Raw genomic sequence first — 22,175 nt, forward strand, 5'->3', positions numbered from 1 at the left:
TCTAGATTTCATCTCTGTTCTATGTGGTCTTACACTGATGCAAAACCACACTCTTGCCCCTATTCTTTTTTTCTGTCATTTTCAAAGGAATCCTTTGTAATGAAGGTGGGGAGCACCAAAATTCTTTTTTTTCCCGCCCAACAACAACCAAATCTTATAATAACATTTATATTTCTCTGGTAATAACCCTGGAACAAAATTATTGTTTACGCACATAAAACAAGGAGCACCAATGGTAACATCAACATTTGATTTGAAAGTTAAGTGGGGTCCCGCTTTGGATTGAGCAGTGATTAGCTTCTCTTTTGTGAAATTTGTACGTTATATATGAATCTTTTCAAGGAGCAGATGAAATGTAGAGTTTTTATTGTGTGAGTGCAGAATTCATTCTAAAACAAGTTCCAAATTTTCATATTGTGATTCAACTTTTGAGTTTATTGTCATGTGAACTCCCTTATTGGTATCAGAGCTACCAATAGTTATGATCGTTTTTTTCTTCAAACTCATGATAATGTTGTGCCTCACTATCAACGTGGGGAGACACAATAGCTCTGTAACTGCGATGAGCCTTTTTCAGTTGATTGACAATTTATAATGTCTTCTTTTAACTGTTGAATCTTATAACAATAAAGAAATGAAGAGTTAAAAACAAAAGCATCAAATTTCGCAACACAAAGTAAATTGAGGATGTTTTACCGATCCATGTGCCTTCCTAGGGTTTTAGCAAAAGTAAAAATAAGTCTTCTCATTTTTTAATGATTTCAATTTACATTTGTATCATAGCTAGTTATGATCCTGGGACCTGGTGGCATTGGTATCGAGCTACTAATAGTTATGATCGTTTTTTTTCTCAAACTCATGATAAGACCGTGCCTCACTATCAACATGGGGAGGCACATAGTGAGGCACAATAGTTCTGTAACTGCGATGAACATTTTTTAGTTGATTAACGATTTGTAATGTCTTCTTTAACTACTGAACGCTACAATAATAAATAAATGAATTAAAAATAAATGCATAAAACTTCGCAACACAAAGTAAGTGGAAGATGTTTTACCAATCCATATGCCTTCCTAGGCATGGAACTATATTTCGTTTGCCCGCTGCCGAAACGAAACCAGGGGCGAAACGATATATTGCAGATATCGCCGATTTCTCGGAGAAATCTCGCGATATTTCGAAAAATTTTATTTTTTATTTTTTATTTGTGATTTTATGTTATTTCTTGCACTTTTTAGGCGATTTCTCTCGCAATTCTATCCCAACGATTCAAGACTCAAAATTTAATGTGCTAAATGTAATTAGGAGGACAATCTACATAGAATAATTTATAAATAGGAAGACATTTTATAGCAAAATCTTCAAGATTAATGAGAAATCTTACCAACTATATTCAAGTAATCTAGTCCTCAAAAGTCAATATGCCAAATGTGGTTAGGGAAGAGTAGATACATGAAATAATTTATGGAAACAATTTAAATTATGAAGGGATTTTGTAATAAAATCGTCGGTTAATCATTCCAACTATATTCGAATGATTTAGGCCTTAGAAGGTAACACGTTAAATGTGGTTAGGCAGGAGATTAAATGGAAATATTTATAAAAAATAATTTAAATTTACCACATATTTGCATCAAATTAAGATAGGCATCAAATTTGGGTTCAAAATGACCAAAAATACCTCTGAAACTCGTAGGCAAAAATTACCAAAAGTCAACATGCCAAATGTGATTAGGGAAGAATGTATACATGAAATAATTTATGGAAACAATTTAAATTATTAATGAATCTTGTAATAAAATCTTCAAAGTGAATGGATAATCATTCCAATTATGTCTGAATGATGTAGGCCTCAAAAGGTAACATATTAAATGTGGCTAGGTAGGAGAATTTAAATAGAATAATTTTTAGGAAATAAGTCAAATTTACCACATATTTGCATTAGATTAGGATAGGCGTCAAATTCACCAAAATTATTGAATAAAAATATCCAAAAATAATAGGCGAAATTTTCTATATGGGGGGTGAAAATCTCGGCGATATTTCTCCAGTTCGCCGGGTAGCGAACCGGGCGATATTTACGAACTTTCGTTCCATGTTTTTAGGGCTTCAATAAAAGCAAAAATAAATATCTTCATTTCTTAATGATTTCAATTTACATTGGTATCAGAGCTAGTTATGATCCTGAGACCTGTGGCATTGGTATCAGAGTTACTAATAGTTACGATCGCTTTCTTCCTCAAATTCATGATAACGTGTCTCACTATCAACATGTGGAGGCATAATAGTTCTGTAACTGCGAGAAGCATTTTTTTGTTGATTAACAATTTGTAATGTCTTCTTTAACTGCTGAACCCTACAATAATAAATAAATGAAGAATTAAAAATAGATGCATAAAATTCCACAACACATAGTAAGTGGAAGATGTTTTACCAATCCATATGTCTTTCTAGGGCTTCAAGAAAAGCAAAAATAAGTCTCTTCATTTTTTAATGATTTCAATTTACATTAGTATCAGAGCTAGTTATGATCATGGAACCAGTGGCATTAGTATCAGAGCTATTAATAGTTACGGTCGTTTTCTTCTCAAACTCATGATAAGGCCTTGTCTCACTATCAACGAGGGAAGGCACAATAACTCTGTAACTGCGATAAGCCTTTTTCGATTGATTGACAATTTGTAATGTCTTATTTAACTGCTGAACCCTACAACAATAAAGAGATGAAGAGTTAAAAAACAAAAGCATGAAACTCCAAAACACAAAGTAAGTGGATGATGTTTTTCTATTATGGAGTTTCTGTAAGCTTTAACTTTTCATATCTGTCCCCCTTCTTTCCTGCTGTTCCGCATCAGAAATTTAAAGACCCAAAAATTTTTTTGTTCGCATATTGTTTTGTATGCGACCTAAATCTTTTCTTACAGATTTCAGCTTCTACAATCATCCTTCTATATTTCTGTAGAGAGAATCACCTACTTGATTCATATATTTGAATTTGTAATATCACCCTATAAAGTGTGGGCTATCTAATGGTATCATTTAATTCTTTTTAATTTTCGAATACTTATAGTTGTAATTTTTTTCATCTTCTACAGGGACGTGTTTACGGGGTATAGTTTGCAACAATTTCTGGAGATCTTGTTAGAGCAAGTTACGTCCATGTAAGCAACAACAATTATATTTTTAAATGAAAAGAATATAACTTAATTTGAAACAATTATATTTTTAGCTTAAATGCTTCGTCCTCCGTGCAGATTATGGTTGGACAATTTGACAGTAATGGCCCAATAAGTTTCAGTTATTTTTGGGAGTTATTTCATATTCATATGGTAACCAAATAAACTCTTTAAGAATTTTGTTGTCAATTTTGTTGTGAATTTGGTTCCATTATCTTATGTTGCTGTCAACCATGCAGACGGGAGCTAAGAGAGCTATGGCATTAAAAATTCAATACAATTACTTGTCACGAGCTTGGGCATCAAGTTGTGGTTGTAGATACCACTCACCCAAGATACTTAGTTAACATCTTGTGTAGCATTATTGATGGCAACATGTAAATTTTTTGTTGCAGAGAGATATCCATGTGAAGTTAGATAAGGATTCCGGTATATCTATTCTCCTACAAGAACGGGTGTCCAAAATGCTGGAGTCTTTCATGCCCGAGTGGTGGAAGAAGGCTTTCAGCACCTTCTCTTTTGAGGTGAGATTTTCTTCAGTTGATCCCTTTACTTTTTTGGCAGCAGTCCAAGGGATTGTGGGGTGGGTAGTTGGTTAACCGGTCTCAGATAGATGTATTGGTTATCAGGTTGATACTTGTTTAGCCTCTGGCGAGGCCAATCAAAATGTCCACAATGTCGACGACTGGGGTACGAAACTCGATGTTCCATAATATCCTTTATATCCGTCTGTTTTATTTTATTTTTTTCTTCTCCTGCAGTTTGGTGGGCTTCGGATGAGAGAACCCAGATTTGGACTTCACTTTGACTTTGGGAGAATATAACATTCCGAGCATTTAGGAATCTTTTTTTTTTTTGTTGGTGTAATATGAAGGCATTAATAACCGTTTGGTTATTTTTGTTAGGATCTATCGCCTATCTTTCTCCTCCTCCTTGGAGTGTGTATTATATGTAGATTGAGTGGCTAATGTGGGAAGCCAATTTTTGGTATCCTCATTCTTGAACAGTTCAAAGGTAACTGCTGTAGTGATTTTGGCTAAGAATAGCAATTATTCTGCTACCTCAAGCGGCCAAGGATATTTCGGATACAAGAGAAATTGTGGGACGCTGTCAAAATAAGTCCAGATTCTAGTTTTGTGAATACCATGCTGATGTGCATAAGTAAACCCTTCTAAGAGATCCGAATGACCAATTTTGATTGATCTTTAGAGAGATGCCCTAGCATAAAGTTGCCATGCGTGACAACCCCCAGCAGCATCCTAGCCAATTATTTTGGGCATTAAAGCTTCCTACACACAACAAGAAAGTATCATTTGGAAAATTAGACAGAAGATTAAAGGCCTTACAAAAACATTCTCTGGTGTATAGGATAGAGGAAGGTATGATGTGTGCAGAAAATTTTCTGCCATTTAGCACTACTATGAACTTACCAGCATGGCAGAACAAGTAGCATAATAAATATGAGGTAGTACAGGAACCCATCCTCTCATCTTGGGTTCCAAGCTAAAGGGAGCCCATGTTGGTGACATTGGGCTGTGAGTTGCCCTGTTTGGGGTAATCTATAAATGCCAATTCTTTGGAGTTCCTTCATTATTCTTCTACTCCATGGCACAATATCACTTGCATGTTGGGTATTTGCATCTTAATGACCTAGCTTCCAGAGAACTCACTATACTTACAATGATGGGTTCCACCTTCTGGACTAAGATTTGATCAAGTTGCATGTCCTGAGGTTTGGCATAAAGATGTTCATCTTCCTTTACTTTGAACTTCATTCTAGTGAACCACTGGATTACTTCTAGCTTGATATTACTTCAGGTCATACTTGTGTTCTCTCCCTCTTCAAATTGGCTCCTTATCAGGCAACGATGCATAGAGTTGTTTGGTACAGGAGAAGCAAAAGACCCTGCTGGAAGTGTTTCAGACTTTCCTGGAAGAGAGCTAACGATTCAAGCTTATATGCGACACAAAACCAGAAATAGTTTGTGATACGGGTTTTCCAGGAGTTTGTATCAGACTAGACAATCTAATCTAGATTCAAGTTGGTTTATTGCCAATTCAGGCCATTGGAGCAGCGACCATATGAGGTTTTGCATCACTCTTGGGAGTAACTGAACTTGCAAGGAGACTCATTTCTCTTACATGTTTCCACTCTTGCTCATTAAGTTGCAGCTGACCTGGTTATCATCACTGATAATACCAACTAGTATGTACATTTTGCCTTTCATCATTGTCATAAATCAGATGCTAGCTACTACCTTTGCTACGGCCACAGCAGTCCTTGTGTCTAAGGTTGCAATTTGCTAATTTTCTGAAAGATTATTTTGTTTTTCTCTTGAACAAGGTTTCCTTAACACGTGTGCAAATCATTGATTCAGAAATTCTCCCCTTTCCTTCAAATATTTGATCAGCTTCCCCTTGCCCTCTTTGGAGTGGCTAGGGTCTTACCACAAAAAGGAATAGAAAGAAGGCTGAGGGAGTGTTAAGGTTTCCATGATTTAATCCTAAGTTGCTTTCTTTGGGTTCGGGGTTTTTTGTTGAGTCAATGGGCGAATGGGAAATGATATCCTATAGCCTATCAAATAGGCTTATCTTAACACCTGGAGCTGATTTGAAGACTCTACAACACAATAGTTTAGAAACTTGAGAAGTATTTCGCGAGTAGAAAGGAGATAAAAGGGACGTTAGCCAGATCAAAAGAAAATAAGAAGAAGTGCATCGGTAATCAAATACAGTGCCTAAGATCGGGTTTTCTTGAAACAAAAAATTTCAAGATCGGATATTTTTAAAGAAAACAAAAAATTTCTAAGATCCGATTTTTCTGAAGAAATTTTTTTTATCCGGATGCTTGAAACCAACATCCAAAAATTGAAATAGATCTTAGAATCAAAAAATTTGAGAAAACAGAAAACGAGAACGACGTAAAAAACAGAATGGGTCTATCGATAGATTAATTTTAGGTTGCGATCATGGATCAAAAAATGGTTAGGACTAAGAAAAGCTCACATCTGACTCAAACAACGCGAAGAAACATACAAGGTTAGAGATATTTGAGTACGAATCAGCGGTAGAAAGAAAATAAACAAACAATTAGTAAAATGGCAAACCTATCAAATAAAATAGAACGGACAAGAAGAGTAGATCTCAGTTCCTTTCACATGATAGTTCTTCTGTCCCATGCATGCGTTTGAAAAGGTCTTTTTCACTTTGACCCTAATTCAGGGTCAATCATTATTATTCTGACCTAAGTCCGACAGGTCAAGCCAAGTCCATTCTTATCCTGATTGTCTTTGATCCGACTGGGTCAAGATGGGTTGTCCTAGCCCTAACCTTGATTGGCCTTGTCCTTGACTTTGATTGGCCCTATCCCTAGTCTTGATTGGTCTTATCCCTAATCTTGGCCCTGATTTGTCTGGTTCTTTGCCTTATCCTTGACAAAGTATATTTTCATTCACAATTTTCGATAAATTAATACCCTTATTCAAAAAAAAAAAAAAAAATCCCTATTTAAAACCTTATTAATAGGTAAGTCATCGATAATTTAGTTTTCTAAAAAAATATATTTTTTGTAGTAAAAAAAGAAAAAATGGTATTTTAGTTACAAACTATTATTTGTCCTTGATAATTTTTTATGAGATACCACATTGTAGGCAAATGAAAGATGTTAATATTTTTGGAAACTAAAAATGAATTAGGTGGAACCTTAAGGGTCAAAATAAAAATTACTGTAAAAAACAATATAAAAAGTGAACTCATAGTCTAATATGATCAAAATGACTCAAGGTCAAAATCAAAGTTAATATGAAGACCACAGTAAGAATCAAGGACACGATCATGGTCAAGATTGAGGACAGCATTAGCATTAAGAGTTAGATTAGGATTATGGCCAAATTCAGGGTCAGGATCAAGGCCAAAATCAAGGACAAATTTAAGGCAAAAATCAAGGCTAAAACTAGGGTCAAGATCAAGGCTAAAACTAAGGTCAAGATCAAGGCTAGAATCAGGACTAAAATCAATATTAGAATTAAGGCTAGAATCAGGGCCAAAATCAAGATTAGAATCAAGGCTAGAATTAGGGTCAAAATCAATATTAGAATCAAGCCTAAAATCGTGGTCAAGGTTAGGACAAAAAATAAGGGACGGGTTGGGACTGGCCCTGTAAGCCTAGGGGCAAGCCAAAGCGTAATCTTAGACCTACCTTTGGCTTTAGTCAGAGCCAAAATATTTTGGCCCTAACTCGCCCTCAAGGTTAATTGAGCCCAAATTCTACTCAAGGCTCGGGGGCGGTCAGGGCCCGCTAGAGCCAAACTTGCCCCTAATTATTAGTAATACTTTTAATCGTTTAATGACATTTGTAATTTTCCTTTATGTTGTTCCAGATGTCTAATGTTAAGCATTTTACTTTTAAGAGTATGAATATGAATATGAAAATTTTTGCAGAATTAGATTAGATCCTACCAGATGCCGTTGAGATGGATCAATTGACTTTAGCAAAGCAAAATGCAAAGTTGATAATGTTCATATCATAGTACTGTGTGTGGTCCTAATGTTTTTTCTATACATATTGAAAGGTTTTGTTGTGGGGAGGGAATATTAATTCCCTGACCCTGATTGGCCATATCTACATCCCTAATTGAAAATATCCCTAGCTCTAGTTCTGATTGGCCCTATATTTGGCCCTATCTCTGATTCTGATTGGCTCTGTCTTTGACCCTAATTGACCTTATACTTACCCTTGCTTTGATTGACCTTATCCTTGTCCTTATTCTTAAGTCATTGAGATCAAGCATTAAGGCTAGAATCAGGTTTAGGGTCGGGTAAAAAATCCAGAGACTAGTCGCGACAAGTCTGACAGGCCAAAGAGTAATCCTAGGCCCACCCTTGGTCCTAACTACCTTCAGCGTCAAAATCTTGAGTCTAAGCCTTATTAGTGCGTTGGGCATGCTTAGGACCGTAAGAGTCAAACTTACACCTCTAATTTTAAAGATAATTTTGTTTTTAGATTGGATAAGCGTTGAAGGTGGACTAAAATTCTTTACTATGTCAGAAAAGGGTCTAGACTCTTCAATTCATTTTTAACAATTCATTTAAAGAAACAATTAAAGGCGCTCTTGCCTTTTAAGTCACACTGCTACGGTGTATAACTGCAATCTGAGAATGAAAAAATAACAAAATAACATGAACTTTCAGGGTTCATCTAATTTAACCAGCTGTGAAGACTAGAAGAGTGATAGAGGAGAAGGCTGTGTGACCATCTGGTGTAACTCCGCCGGAACCCTCTGTTAGTCGATTCTCACACGCTCGAAGGTACATCAAGCTTTTTCTCTTTCTTTCTTTTTCCCCTTTGTTACTTACAATCTCTTTAAGTACGTTTGTTCATCAAATTTTTGGAGTGATGACTGTCTGAAGCATGCTATAAGTACATATCTGTTAATATTCACTACTTAAATGGATTTCCCATTATAAGAAACTGGAATTCGAGCAGCTTTATGAGAAAGAAAGGCATGATATCACTTGAAAAAACAACGTTCTATCATATGTCGCGAAAAACACAGAATCCATTTATGGGTTTTGTTGAAGGATTGCAGTAGACGATGAGATATGACAAAGGGTAATTTAGAGGTCTTCTAATTCTTGTTGACCTCTTTACCTGGCCCTGGCTTCTTGGTAGAGAACCCAGTAAAGTTTTGCTTCGAAGTCAACTTGGAAAATTCAGGAATATTGTTTAGGGTGTTGACCTGGAAGGTTTCCTGGGCTTCTAGATGAGTCGTTTCTTTTCCTATAGTGACAATAATGTGAAGATACTTGAATCAATTCTTACTATTTTTCTCATCGTGAGGTCTCTACTATGAACAATAAGAGAGAGCCTCCAAATTTATACATTTAGACAGACCATATTTAATTCATCTTTTATTAGAAAAAATGTTACAAAGTCACAGACCAAGCCATTCCCATTCCCTGACTCTATGGCTTCTGGAGGGGATGAGTATCATGTCCTAAAAGATGTCACAGGGAAAGTTGGATCCATTGACATGTGCCTATCTTCGACCAACATTCAATTTGAATGAATGTCCCATCTAGAAATCAAGGACAGCTGCCATCAGCATTGATATATAATAAAGCACCGTCAGCAACCTTGAGTGTGGCCATATCTAAAATACTTGATAATGCTATTTTCACAAGGACTGATCTTTTCCAAGACTAGATTTTGACAGAGAAATGGCTTCACTTGGTACATTGTAATTAGAAATATGAAGAGTAGAGAATCCCATAAAGATGTTCTCAGATAAACCTCTTCCTAAGCATATGTATTCAGCGAAGAAGTTAATGGAACTAATTGGAGGTTGATAAACAACCCAAAATTGACAGCTTTTTGCACCATTTCATATGAAGGTCAGGTTGTAGGAATCAAGCACAAAAATGGATAGCAGGTTACTTTCAAATTATGAGATTGATTAACATAATAAATTGATACACGAAGAGTAGAGAAGCCCATAAAGATGTTCTCAGATAAAGCTCTTCCTAAAGCATGGTATTCAACCAAGAAGTTAATAGAACTAATTGGAGGTTGATAAACAACCAAAATTGACGGCCTTTTGCACCATCTCATATGAAGATCAGGTTGTCGGAATCAAGCACAAAAATGAATAGGAGGTTACTTTCTAATGATGAGACTGATAAGCATAATAAATTGATACATTATGGTGCTCCTTCCCTCATCCTATTTGTTGAGGTCCCCATAACCTTTATTTGATTTTTAATAGCTTGTCTCTCTGTTGTTTTATCTTTTAAACTTTTCTCTCTTTGTTATCCCTTAACTTGCAATGGGTGATGTCATGTTGAAAGAGAGACTATACCAAGTAGCTTCTGTGGGCCTATGCTGAGTTTGTTTAGGTTCCAAAGAACCCATGAAAGAGCACCTTAGGACATTATTCTCTCTGCAGAAACTATTTGAATCCTCCTCAGTACTGATTCCAGTTGAGAAGGGACAGCCCCCAAACTGAAGGTGACTCTAAAGAATACGATTAGTAGTAAAACAGTCATATTATCATCTTGTTTCAGAGCCCTTGGGATGTCAAGTCTGTTGTAGGATTGTTAATTTGAAGACTTCTGGAATTTCTATTCAGACTTAGACATTCTACTTAGTAATTATCAAATTGTTGGAAAGTTTTATAATATTTTATTTCTATATGAAATGTAATCAAAATTATGGTTAGAGTCCCCACTAGCAGCTTTGCAATTCTTGGGAACAATTAGAGTGTGTTTCCATAAATGGAATTAGATCAAAAGACATCAGGCTAGCTATTCTCAAGTAACAAATCCATCCTTCTTGTCATATTCATTTCAGGTCTGCCTTTTCCTATGTTAAGTTCTACCCGTAAATATTATTAATTCAATGTCTATACATCTTCATACTTGTGACAGGTATTTACTGATCAGGTGGAGAGGAATAAAAGATCTGTGATCATGTGTTTCTGAGGCATTTTTACATTTCTTTGGTTGTATAATTTGCAGTAGTGTTGTTTCAATTTATTTTATTGTTTACATTAAATCAATTATTATATGTGAGCGTAATTAGTCTGACATTTGTAATTTATTTGAAGCCATAAGCGCATGGTGGATATGACTAATGATGAGGCTAACTCATTTTCTGAGAAGGAAGCTATGATGGAACTTCAAATGAAATTAGCATCAGAAAACCCTAATTTTGTTAAATTTATACAACACTCACATGTCAGAGAACCTTTTTTGTTGGTGAGCCCCTAGCAAACTCATATCTAGAGTATACAAGAAGTCCACAAAAGTAAATCATTCTTGTTGGTATGACTTGAAACAATACTTTCTGTTGACAGAGACTTCCTGTTGATTTCTGCAAGTTGAACTTACCAAAGGAAGATTGTATGGTTACATTGGTAGATGAAAGTGGTGTAGAGTACAAAACAAAGTACCTTGCTGGAAGGCTTTCACTGAGTAGTGGATGGGGAAACTTCTCTAGACAACAGAAATTGGTTGTAGGAGATTTGTTGGTGTTCCAACTTATCGAGGCTACTAAATTCAAGGTGATGTATTGTCCCAAAACAATTATATTATGCAGTTCATACATGTCATGTAACTTCGAAAGTATTGACCCATGTTAGACTAAGGTTTGAGCTTTTGATGGTTCTGACAAGGCAATGCTTATATTCGATTCGTAATTTGATTTCCTTAAAGGAAGGGAGGATAATATGGAAGAGTTGATTTCTCAATGTATCTCTTTGCCAGGCCAAGATTTTTATTATATTAATTTTTTTGATCAGTAAAATGTGAATTCCATTTTACTGGTACTGGCTATCAACTTGACTGATTTGCAGGGTTTATGAATCGTTTTTTGGTTTTCTTACCTAGCAGGTCTAGCCTTTGCATTGTAACAGATTTCAATGTAATGATCCTGTAGCATTTCTGTCTTGGCAAGAAAAAGCTAATCTTTTATGTCCCAGTCTAGGAAAAGAAGAATAAGAATCTAGGAGATGGAAATGAAATTTGAACCTCTAGAACTGCAGGAATGTGAGAAAAACATAGAAAGATCAGAAACGATTGAGTAGAGTATAGATTATTTCTATAAATTTCGGCTACAACAGCACGGAATTTTTCCTTGATACTTCGCATATTTCTTCTTGTCCCCCCCCCCCCCCCCCCCCCCCAAAAAAAAAAAAAACTCTTCTCTTTAAGTATATGGATGCTCTACTTTCAAGTATTCTTTTCTTCCCTGTTTCGTTCAGTGTATTCTTAAGCGAAGTGAAAGGAAGGAGATAAATTCCAAGCTGCACAGGGCCCCAAAAAGACCTACTCCACTTCCAAGTTATCCTCCTGAATACATACAGGTATTTTTTGGTGCCATTCTACAGAATTCTGTTTACAAAATATCTATGCACTTCACCCCTACCCATCCATAGGCTGATCCTGACGAGATATTGCATCATCCTACTTTCCAACTTAATTTGCAGCACTGTTTCCTTTTCTATATCTCAGTTTTCCTAGGAAAATTATTAATTTCATGGCTGTGCCTTTTGATACTTTGAATAGGCACTTCCTAGTCAGGTGCAGAAGAATAAAAGGTGTGTGAATGTTTGTCTCTGAGAAACCTTTTAACATTTCTTGGGTAGCAAAAACTAACAGTTGTGGGGTTTTAATTTCTTTTCATTTTTATGCTAAATTAGTTGTTTAATATGAGTAGTAGTCCTGATGCCTTCAATTTTTTTAAAGCTGTAGGCAAAAGACAAATACTATCTATCAGTTTCATGCATGTGATAAAGCTAACTCAGGTTCAATGAAGAAAGCTAAGAAACTTCAAATGAAATTAGCACCAGAATTGGCTACATTCGTGAAATTCATGCGTGTGTCTCATGTTGGTAACTCTTCTTGGCTGGTGAGCCCCATCTGGAATATATAAAAATTCCGTGAACCTAAATCATTCTTGCTTATTGTCTAACTGGATGCACTCCTTTCTATTGACAGAAACTTCCTCGTGTTTTCTGCGAGTTGTACTTACCAAAAGAAAATTGTAGGGTTACATTGATTGACGAAAGTGGTAAAGAGTACAAAACAAAGTACTTCAGTAAACATGTAGCACTGAGTGCTGGATGGAAGGTTTTCTCTATTGCAAACAAGTTGGCTATAGGTGATTCAGTGTTGTTCCAACTTATCGAGGCTATTAGATTCAAGGTGATGGGCTAACTCAGAGCACTCATAGTTTGCAGTGCACACTTGTCTTGTAATTTTCAAGCTGTATTATTTTATATGTTGGTGCAAGAGACTTAAACTTCTAATGGTTTTAACAATTCTTGTTTACGCTAGATTCTTAATTAGTTTGAGTTCTTAAATCTAAAAATTTCACCAGGGCAGCCAACTCTAATCTGGATATTTTGAAAGTGTGGCCTCTCAATGTATCTTTTTGCAAAGCTAAAAATATGTGTTCCATTTCACCAGTACGAAAGGCCTATCGACTTGATTGATGTGGGAGTAATAAATCACCTTTCAGCCTTTTTACCTAGCAGATCTAACCCCTGACACTGCTCTAGATTACAATATGATAATCCTGTTCTGGATATCTATTTTAGCAAGAAAAAGGAAAATCTTTCGGAGTTTTTATGTTGGTTGAGTGGAATATTGGGCTAGAGGACTCCCATTCCCTTGTAATGTACTGTTATGCTTAATTGTTTATCTTCTACTTTGTTCAGTTCACTCTGGCTAGGGAAAATACCATTTCTTATACTTCTTGCTTTTTTATGTAGGTGTACATTGTAAGGGGAAATGATTTGTCAAATTCTGAAGTTGCTGGAGTTCGTGCTCCTGCAAAGGAAAGTCTTATGGGTAACTCGTTTAGCCTCTTGATATCTTAGAATTTGCTGGCTACTCAATTAGATCGAGCTGTTGTAATTATCTTTTTTTTGCTTTTAGATTATGTTAGGAAGCCAAGAAACAGATAGAGAAGGACCTATAAATAAATAAATAAATAATGAGATTAGATTCATTTAGCTAAGAGTCTTAATCTACATTCTTTGATCATGCTTCAGATCGTCAAGCTGTGGTGGGTGTTCTACAAAATACTATGTCTTCTCTTGGTTGGGCTTCTATGGTCATTGTAGATGACAGTGTTGCTTTATTTTCTATAGTTAGTGTTTCAGTTATTCCTCAACTTTCAGATAAGATGTTGAGTTTCAGTTAAATTGTCTTCCAAATTGTGGTTTGCTCATATTTGGCAGCGAACTCCGCCGCCCACTTTTCTCTTATAAATTCTATAGCCTCTGAAAAAAAGAGGGTTTACTATTGTTGATGAAAAGAAAAGATTATCTTATGCAGATGAGAGAGATTCGAAGCCCTCAAAATCTCCGCTTTTTGACGAACTTCAAGAAAAAAATCAGGATGCTTTCCCTCCAGGATCAATTTCTAACCCAAGATCACCACCAGTCCAGGTCGAAAATCAGAGTGATGAAGTTTACTCTGAAGATATGGAAGGCATCAGAGTGGCAATAGAAATTATGGAATTTAGAGATGTGAAAAGCTTTGAGGATTTCAACAATGTAGTTAATGGTTTTATTAAAGATGCTGAACTTTCTGTGCAAGTTCGAATGAAGTACTATGAACTCTGCTGTAGTCAAAAGGCTTTCCTTCATGATCATCTTGTCCTCCAAGGCATCGACTGTAAGTTGATTGCCGGAATAATTTCTGGGTTTGTCAATGTGGCTGATGCTATTCGAGATTGCAGACTTGCTACCTTTCAGAATGATGTTGCATCTTGGGACAGAAGCTTGAATGCTTTTGAGCAATTGGGTATGAATGTTGGCTTTTTACGTGCTCGAATGCATCAAGCTGTGAGGCTCACTTTTGAGACAGAAGGGATAATGGAGGTGTACAGTGAAGCTATGTTCAAAAGAGAAAGATTGGTAGAAGATATAAGAAATCTTGAGTTGAAGCTGATGGAATCAAAAGAAGCTCTTGTAAGCTATGACAAAGAAATTGAGACTCCAAAGTTGGAGGCTGATAGATATTTTAAAACAGTGGTCAATGCTCCATGGTAACCGATGCATTTTCTCTTATCAAAAGTAGCTTGTAATTAATGGTAGGATGGAATGTTTTCTCTTGCTCTCTCGAACACACTCACAGAGGCGCATGCCTTGTGCTTATACTGTGACTACACACATTTGGGTGCAATGTTTGTTCTTTAAAACCCATTAAATTATGTCTAACATGAAAATGTGGAACTTTGAGAAATCTCTTCCCTACACTAATGTATTAGAGCATCCTCTTACTAAACATCTAAGTCCACCAATCTAAGAGTAGAGAGTAAACACAAGGACAACAAGAAAAATCACCCAGTCAGAAAAAACAGTAATGGAAAACAAAAGTAACATTCAGATCTATCCATAAGAAAGGAAATGTTAATTCCTCTAGAGATTCAATTGGCATAAAAACATGTCTACTGTTCATCTTCAACTACAGCCATTAAAACTTAAAAGCATCAACATCTCCAATTGTAATTATATCTCCTTTTACAAGTTCAACTTCCAGTGCTCTTCCACTTATAGAATGTCTTCTTCTACAGCCAGTGCCATATTCTCATCCTAGGAAAAAAACATAAGAGGGTTTGATCAGCTTACAATTAGGGCTCTTGGATTTAATGAATATTGACAACTGGATCAAGGATGTTCCTCCATGCAAATCTGTATCTTCGTATCCACATTATCTATTGAACTGGTATTCATTTATAAATCCAATCATGAGCAATTTATTAAGAGATACTTTATTTTGAGTGTAAATAGATAACCGAAATTTGCTTTCGAATAGTATTTGTATCTGTTTAGGAGTATTTAAATCCGTCTAATTACTAATCGGACGTGGATATGATAAAACCCTTTTCCACTTATTATTACCTTCTTGATAAATTATCCAATTAAGTTACTCTTTTGAATTTGTATTCTTATTTTTATTAATTTTTTACTTGAGATACGTAAATATTTTGTAGATTTTCTACTAAAATAAATACAAAAGAGTAATCAGTAGTGAAAAAATTTAAGAAAATCAAAGATTAAAATGAGTAGAAAACAAAAGGAAAATTGCTAAAGTTCTAAAGTTTCAAACCAAATCTTCGCAATTGTGAGGAACAATTGGTAAGTTTTGCTTGTGGTTTCCATTTGGGCTAAGACTCTGCAAACATACTGATAACTGCAATACTAATTGAGTATTTTATTAAGTATCTTTCAGTTGTGCTACTAGGTTTATGAGTATTTTAGACTTTAACACTGAATGATTCTCTGTTTCTTTCTTTCTTTCTCTTCTTTTTTTTTTTTTTCAGATAATAACTTGTAATATGAGAAATATAATTGAAAGAGTAATTTTTTTTTTTCAACAAAACTGGTATGAATCAGTAGCTATATATTTTCGATTTCTTGCTTTTCACTCAAAATCTTGACTCTTTTATCTTCTGAGTGTGTTTGAGTTATGTCTTGTAAGCCATTATTACTTTTGTTAATAATGACATACAACCTTCGAGTAGAATAGATGGTTATAAATTCATTTAACTGTATTGGTCATGCAACTGCATGTTATAAAATGTACGGAAATGGATGCTACCTCCACCTTCATTGTTAGTAATGACACATTGATGTTCCAAGTAATCCTTGAGACTGCACCATTATTCAGCTGGAACCCGCTTGGACTATATTTCCCTTTGACCATCACTTTTGCTGCTTTGTCCAAACAATTTCTTTCAATAAAGTTATTCTGCTCTTTCACTTATAAAATTGTCTCTTCTTATTTCTTTCAATAAAATTACTAATCATGCATCAAGTTTGTTCGCCTATCGATATTATACTGCGAACAAGATAATCAATTAGATGAATAACCGAGTTCTATGTAAAATAACTAGTTTCACACATTATCTTCTCATATCTCATAATGAAACTTTATACGTTAACTTTGACATTCTAATGTTCCCAAAGAATCTTTATTCTTTAATATCAAACTAGACATTATGAATTTTTTTTTCAAATTTTAATGGCTCTTGCATCATAAGAGGCTCAAGTATAATAAACCGTATGCTGGAGAAAGACAATCTAGACTATTAAGGAGTAAATTATCTTAAAATTATATAAAAAGTCTGATAATAACCCATGCAGAAAACCAACATATGAACAAAAATTTCAGCATGGATATAAGTATAACCAAAGACACATCTAAAGAAAAACTGTAGATGATTTTATTTACCAGTTGGTTTCCTCTAATCTCTCATAGTTATTCAAAATTCTCTATCCATAAAACTCTATATTTCCAAATGCATATACATGGAATATATTTATACAACCAAGTTCACGAGGATAGAATGAGTGTTGAATTACATGTGGATAGAATGAAGATGAATTGGTTCTATGCACATTTCTGTTAGGGGAAGGCTTATATTATCTAGTATATTTTTTGGTTTTATATCAAGTTAAATAAATTAAAATTTTCTTTTTAAATGTAGCTTGTACAAATAAAAGAGGTGATAACTGAATCCAGATTTTCTACTTTGATGAGTAAAGATCTGTGATTTCCTTACATTTCTTTAACATACATTAGAGTGAGGTCCAATGGGAGGTTCCCCTCTTATTTCTGGTTGTCCGAATTTATATCTTGATAAATAAAGGTTGGCATTCCTTTTACACTTCTTCACCATACATTAGGTGTAAGACTCACTAGGAAGTTTACCTCTTATTTCTCTTGTTAGAAATTGAGGTGAACCCCCTCTTAATGCATGGTACAGAGATGTGAAGAGAGTACAAACCTTTACCTTGACGGGTAGAAAATCTCTAGTCAACAGAAGCAAAGCCCTAGTCCCAAGGATGAATGTAAGCATGAAAGTTCATCTTAGGCGTGTATCCATCTTTTATGAGTTCATGTATGCGTGTGTATATTTTTTTTTCTTCCGATTATCCAACATTGTATTCCAATGACAAAGGAGAAGGAGCTCAACTTCGGTGTTGCGTATTAAATGCGCAGCACTAAGTTGTGTATGGCCATGATCGAACCGAGTGGTCTAGGTCCAAAACTCGACCACTCATTTTGCATTTTTTTTTTGGAGATAGGTATGGCTATATTAAAAATAAAAATAAAAAACCATAGAATCGGGTGGTGGAGATTTCGACCTGATCATTCATTCAAATCGTGGCTGACCCCTTCTCCTAGGCGAAGAGCTTTAGTGCTGCATGCTTGCACAACACTGAGCTACTTATTGTCAAGATTTAAAAATTATAAAAAAAATAAAAACCAAAACAGGTGAATCTTGACCACCAGAATTTATCGTCACCATTCGGAATTCAGTGCTACGCATTTAATTCTTTTTTTTGTACCAAGCTGAAATATTGCATTCAAGAACTTGAAAGAAAATATAGACACATCAAAGTAAAAGACAAAAATACAAAAGAATGAAAATACAAAGTTCTATCCGAACCAAGGAATGAAAATTGACCAAAAGTCATACATGTAATAGAATAGAAGAGTAAGAGGGAGGCTCCCATGCACAGTAAGCGCTAGGAAAAGAGGGAGTAATTACCCTGCACCCTTTACCAAAAACGCTAGAAAAGAGGGAGTAATTACCCTGAACCTTCGGTTGGCCACAGGAGAAATCATCGCATTGAGTTGCAGTGTATTCTAAGGATTCAAAAGGTAAGATGAAATATTTTATATTTTCTTGTAATGAAAGTATGAAACTCTCTGTGTCAGCAGTCCCAATGTCTCTTCTGACGACGTATCGTCCACAAAATTTTGAAATACAAATCAAAATGATGAAACCCAGTCCCATCATCTACTGAATGGGTAACGATTTAAATTCCTAGAGAGACGTTGGTTGGTCTGTAATTTGTGTTGTCTTGCTCCGTGTGAATGCGTGTTTTTCTCTTGCTCTCTCTGTTTTCTGGTTCTGAGCTTCTCTTTGTAACAAAAATGGCGGTGGAGGATGAGAAAAGAGAGCCTGAATCTCTGGATATTTACCAAAGCCAGGATAGCAACGAAGATCAACTCACTCTGTCCCAGTCCTCTCAAGTACCAAATCTCCCCTTTATTATCTTTCTTCATGTTCTGCAGCAGTTAATGTCTCTGTTTTACGATTTCATGTGCTTGTTCTTCCCTGTTTTCTTTAGCATTTTTATACAAGAAAGAAACCCAGTGGGAGAAAAGCAAAGCTGTTACGGGTCAAGCATATATATTCTGCTCCGCCTGCTTCACTTTCTTCTCTTGACCATTTGCAGGTCAGCCCTTTCTCTTTTTCTCGTTTTCCTTACGGCTCAGGTGTACTGAATACTCCGTAGTAGTCCAGCTCTGTAGCATTTTTTTCCAATCTATTAAAGTCTCTCTCTTCTTCTTCTTCTTCTTCTTCTTCTTCTGTAGTTACTCCTTTGAGAACTAAAATGCATTAAGTTGATGTAAATATGTTTGATATTTGAACAGATAGTTGCAGATGAACCAGAGAGTAATAGAAGCCAGTGAGTGTTTCTCAACCACTATTATTCTTCTGGTTGTATTATTTGTCTGTTGCCAGTTTCAGTTCTTTCTTGGTTGTTTTCCTGAATTATTGTATATGAATGTAATAATCATGCCTCCTTTAATTTATTTGAAGCTGTAAGCGAAAGAGGGCATCAAACGATCGGTTTCAAGCATCTCACCAACAGTACTCATCTGTAATGGAGCGAGCTATGGAGGTTCAATCAAACCTAGGACCTAGAATCCCAAGTTTTCTGAAACTTATGCTTCGGTCTCATGTTACCCACGGCTTTTGGCTGGTGAGGTCAAAACACCTTCTGTAATGCATAAATTCAATGAATAAGGATGAATCTTGCTTGTCTAATTTTGGTAGCATTTGTTTCTGTTATAGGGACTTCCTACTGGATTCTGCAAGCTGAATTTACCTAAACAAGATTGTTGCATTACCTTAGTAGATGAGCATGGGAAAGAGCACGAAACAAAATACCTTGCTGAAAAGTCAGGGCTTAGTGCTGGATGGAGGGGATTCTCTATCGAGCACAATTTGGTTGAGGGAGATGCGGTTGTTTTCCAACTTACTGAAGCTACCAAATTCAAGGTGATGAGGGTTTGTCCTAAATAGTTATTTTTTTCTGCTTACTTTCATGTTAAAGTAGGAACTGGAAACTGCATCAGCTTAGCTTGACCATGCTGTTGGGTTTCCATGTAGAAATGGTTTCACAACAGATGTTATGGTGAGCTCCTTGGGTTCAGTCCTCTTGGGGGAAGGGAGAACACTTGCTCCTCTGCTCTTGAATTTGCAACATTTAGCTTATAATTCTATCTATCAAATCATTACATTCTGATAGATATAAATCTTCTTATACAGGTCTACATTATAAGGGCAAATAATTTGGCTGAAGTTGATGGAGCACTTAGTCTACTTAATCTGGACCAGATTCCAGTGCAAGTTGTTGGTGGTAACTATCTAGACTCTCTTGAATATTCTCGTTGAGTTGTTCTAATGAACTTTGTTTAATTCTTTGACATTTAATCTTTTCTTCAAGGGAATAATGGGAAGGACTCTCCTCCAGAATCAGTTTCTAACACTGGGTCGGCAGCTGGAGAACAATTTGAAAATGACTCTGAAGAAGCTGGCTCAGATGTTGTTGATGGGATTAGACTAGCATCAGCAGCTTTGGAATTTGGAGACGTGAAAATCTTTGAGAATTTTACCATTATTGTGAATGGTTTGATCATAGATTCTGAGCTTCTGCAACATGTTCGACTGAAGTACTATGAACTTTGTTGCAGTCAGAAGGGTTTCCTCCATGATCATCTTCTCGAAGGCATCAATTGTAAGTTAGTTACTGGGATAATTTCTGAAATTGTCAATGTGGCTGATGCAATGCGAGCTTGCAATCTTACCACTACCTCTTTGAAAGACCTTGAGTCTTGGGACAAAAGCTTGAAAGCCTTTGAGCAACTGGGGATGAATGTGGGATTTTTACGTGCTCGATTGCATCGAATTCTGAGCCTCACCAAGTCAGAAGAGGCAATGGACACAAAGATGTATAATGAAGCTAGGATCAGAAGGGCTTCCCTGGAAGAGGAGATGAAAAATCTTGAAATGAAATTGATGGAGTTAAAAGTGGCTCATGCAAATTATGACAAAAAAATTGAGAGGCTGAAGTTGAAGGCTGAGATATATGAGACAAAGTTCCAATCAGAGGTTCAGGCCCCTTGGTGATGATCTAGTTTGTGAATACTACTGACATATGAAGTGACTTACTTTTTGAGTTAGCTGACATGAAGTCATGGAATAACTCACTGTAATATTTTTTGGTGGGTATGATTCTAGATCTGTATTTTGTGGAATATATGTTGGTCAGCAATGTAATTTCTTGTGAATCTGTCCAGAGCATCATCAGGTAATGAATGATGCATTGATAAGCTTAATTGAGGGTAGTTTTTAAAACCCTTAACTTAGGTGACATGAAATCATGGAATAGTTCACTGTAATATTTTTTTGGTAGGGATGATTCTAGATGTGTTTCTTTATGGAATATATGTTGATCAGCAATTCAATTTCTGGTGAATCTGTCTATGTCCACAGTGTCAGCATGCAATGATACAATATAAGCTTAATTTAGAGGGTATTCTGTTAACAACCTTTATTTAGCTTCTGAATGACCTAGGGTACATTTATGACATTCAAAAACAAAGCAAGCCAAAATTCAGAAACCCAGGTTATGGTTTGCCACAGAAGCTTGGAATAGAAATGAAGGGTCTTATTAAGTTTGGGACATGTTGGAAGCACTTGGTTGATGGAAGGCCACTACACAAGATCCATGGGACATAAGAAACTAAAGGTGTTTATGATTGATCTAGCATCGTGTAATGCTGGTCTCCCCAACGTAAAGCCTGCAACATCAAACACTCTGATTGGATTGCCATTCCTGCACCAAGAAACCGTCATCGCTTGGTGTTTCAGGGGACTGGGCACGTTTGGTAACGTTCTTAGAAAAACATTTTTGGCGTACCGGTCAGAAAAGTTGTTTGAAGAACGCCTTTTGCAAAACAATGATAAAAGTGTTTTACCAAATAACAGTCCTACGTTATAAAATTGGTCCCGATTAAACCTTATAACGACTTTATCAAACGCCAACATATTATATTAGTGTTCTACAAATATTTTTAGAATGAATTTACCAAACTCTCATTTTCAAGTAGAAAAGGGTCTTTTAGTACAGAAATATTAAAAAATAGTTTTGGAAAAGAACGAAAATCCTAACGGAAATGTTACCAAATGCAAACTAATGAGCATGAAGTGCATCTAACAGCCGAGGGCAGTACTGTCTTTCTACTTTCCCTTTTTCTTCAGTTAAGAGGGCAATATTGTCCTTATGAGTGCTCTAGTGCCTTTCCAACGGTCGTTGCATATTTAACCAACAGAAAGACATTTCCTCCATTAAAAATTTAAAGTGGCCATTTTAACGCTACTTTCGTGGGAACAAAAAGGGAACT

General features: G+C 35.8%; 2 protein-coding genes across 4 annotated transcripts; both read left to right on the top strand.

Annotated features, from left to right (window-relative positions):
- Positions 1-8,296: 8,296 nt before the first annotated feature.
- Positions 8,297-15,399, top strand: LOC149017984 (B3 domain-containing protein Os01g0234100-like). Of its 3 annotated transcripts, none has more exons than XM_089152308.1 (9): positions 8,297-8,483; positions 10,781-10,931; positions 11,030-11,236; positions 11,936-12,037; positions 12,240-12,271; positions 12,420-12,582; positions 12,672-12,878; positions 13,448-13,526; positions 14,016-15,397. In XM_089152308.1, exons 2-9 carry the CDS (start codon positions 10,791-10,793, stop codon positions 14,732-14,734), a joined length of 1,650 nt encoding a protein of 549 aa, XP_089008434.1. In that variant the 5' UTR covers positions 8,297-8,483; positions 10,781-10,790; the 3' UTR covers positions 14,735-15,397. The 3 variants fall into 3 exon arrangements, with proteins under 3 accessions (XP_089008434.1, XP_089008435.1, XP_089008436.1); XM_089152309.1 differs by having other exon boundaries at positions 12,426-12,582; XM_089152310.1 differs by lacking the exon at positions 10,781-10,931 and having other exon boundaries at positions 14,016-15,399.
- Positions 15,400-18,513: 3,114 nt separating this feature from the next.
- Positions 18,514-21,236, top strand: LOC149017985 (B3 domain-containing protein Os01g0234100-like). The gene is made up of 7 exons (XM_089154266.1): positions 18,514-18,731; positions 18,830-18,937; positions 19,137-19,171; positions 19,306-19,468; positions 19,561-19,767; positions 20,038-20,128; positions 20,216-21,236. Exons 1-7 carry the CDS (start codon positions 18,573-18,575, stop codon positions 20,896-20,898), a joined length of 1,446 nt encoding a protein of 481 aa, XP_089010392.1. The 5' UTR covers positions 18,514-18,572; the 3' UTR covers positions 20,899-21,236.
- The last annotated feature ends 939 nt before the right edge of the window (positions 21,237-22,175 follow it).

This window comes from Hakea prostrata, chromosome 4 (assembly GCF_041222555.1).
Source record: "Hakea prostrata isolate BN-2017 chromosome 4, UWA_Hpros_2, whole genome shotgun sequence".
Lineage (NCBI taxonomy): Eukaryota > Viridiplantae > Streptophyta > Magnoliopsida > Proteales > Proteaceae > Hakea > Hakea prostrata.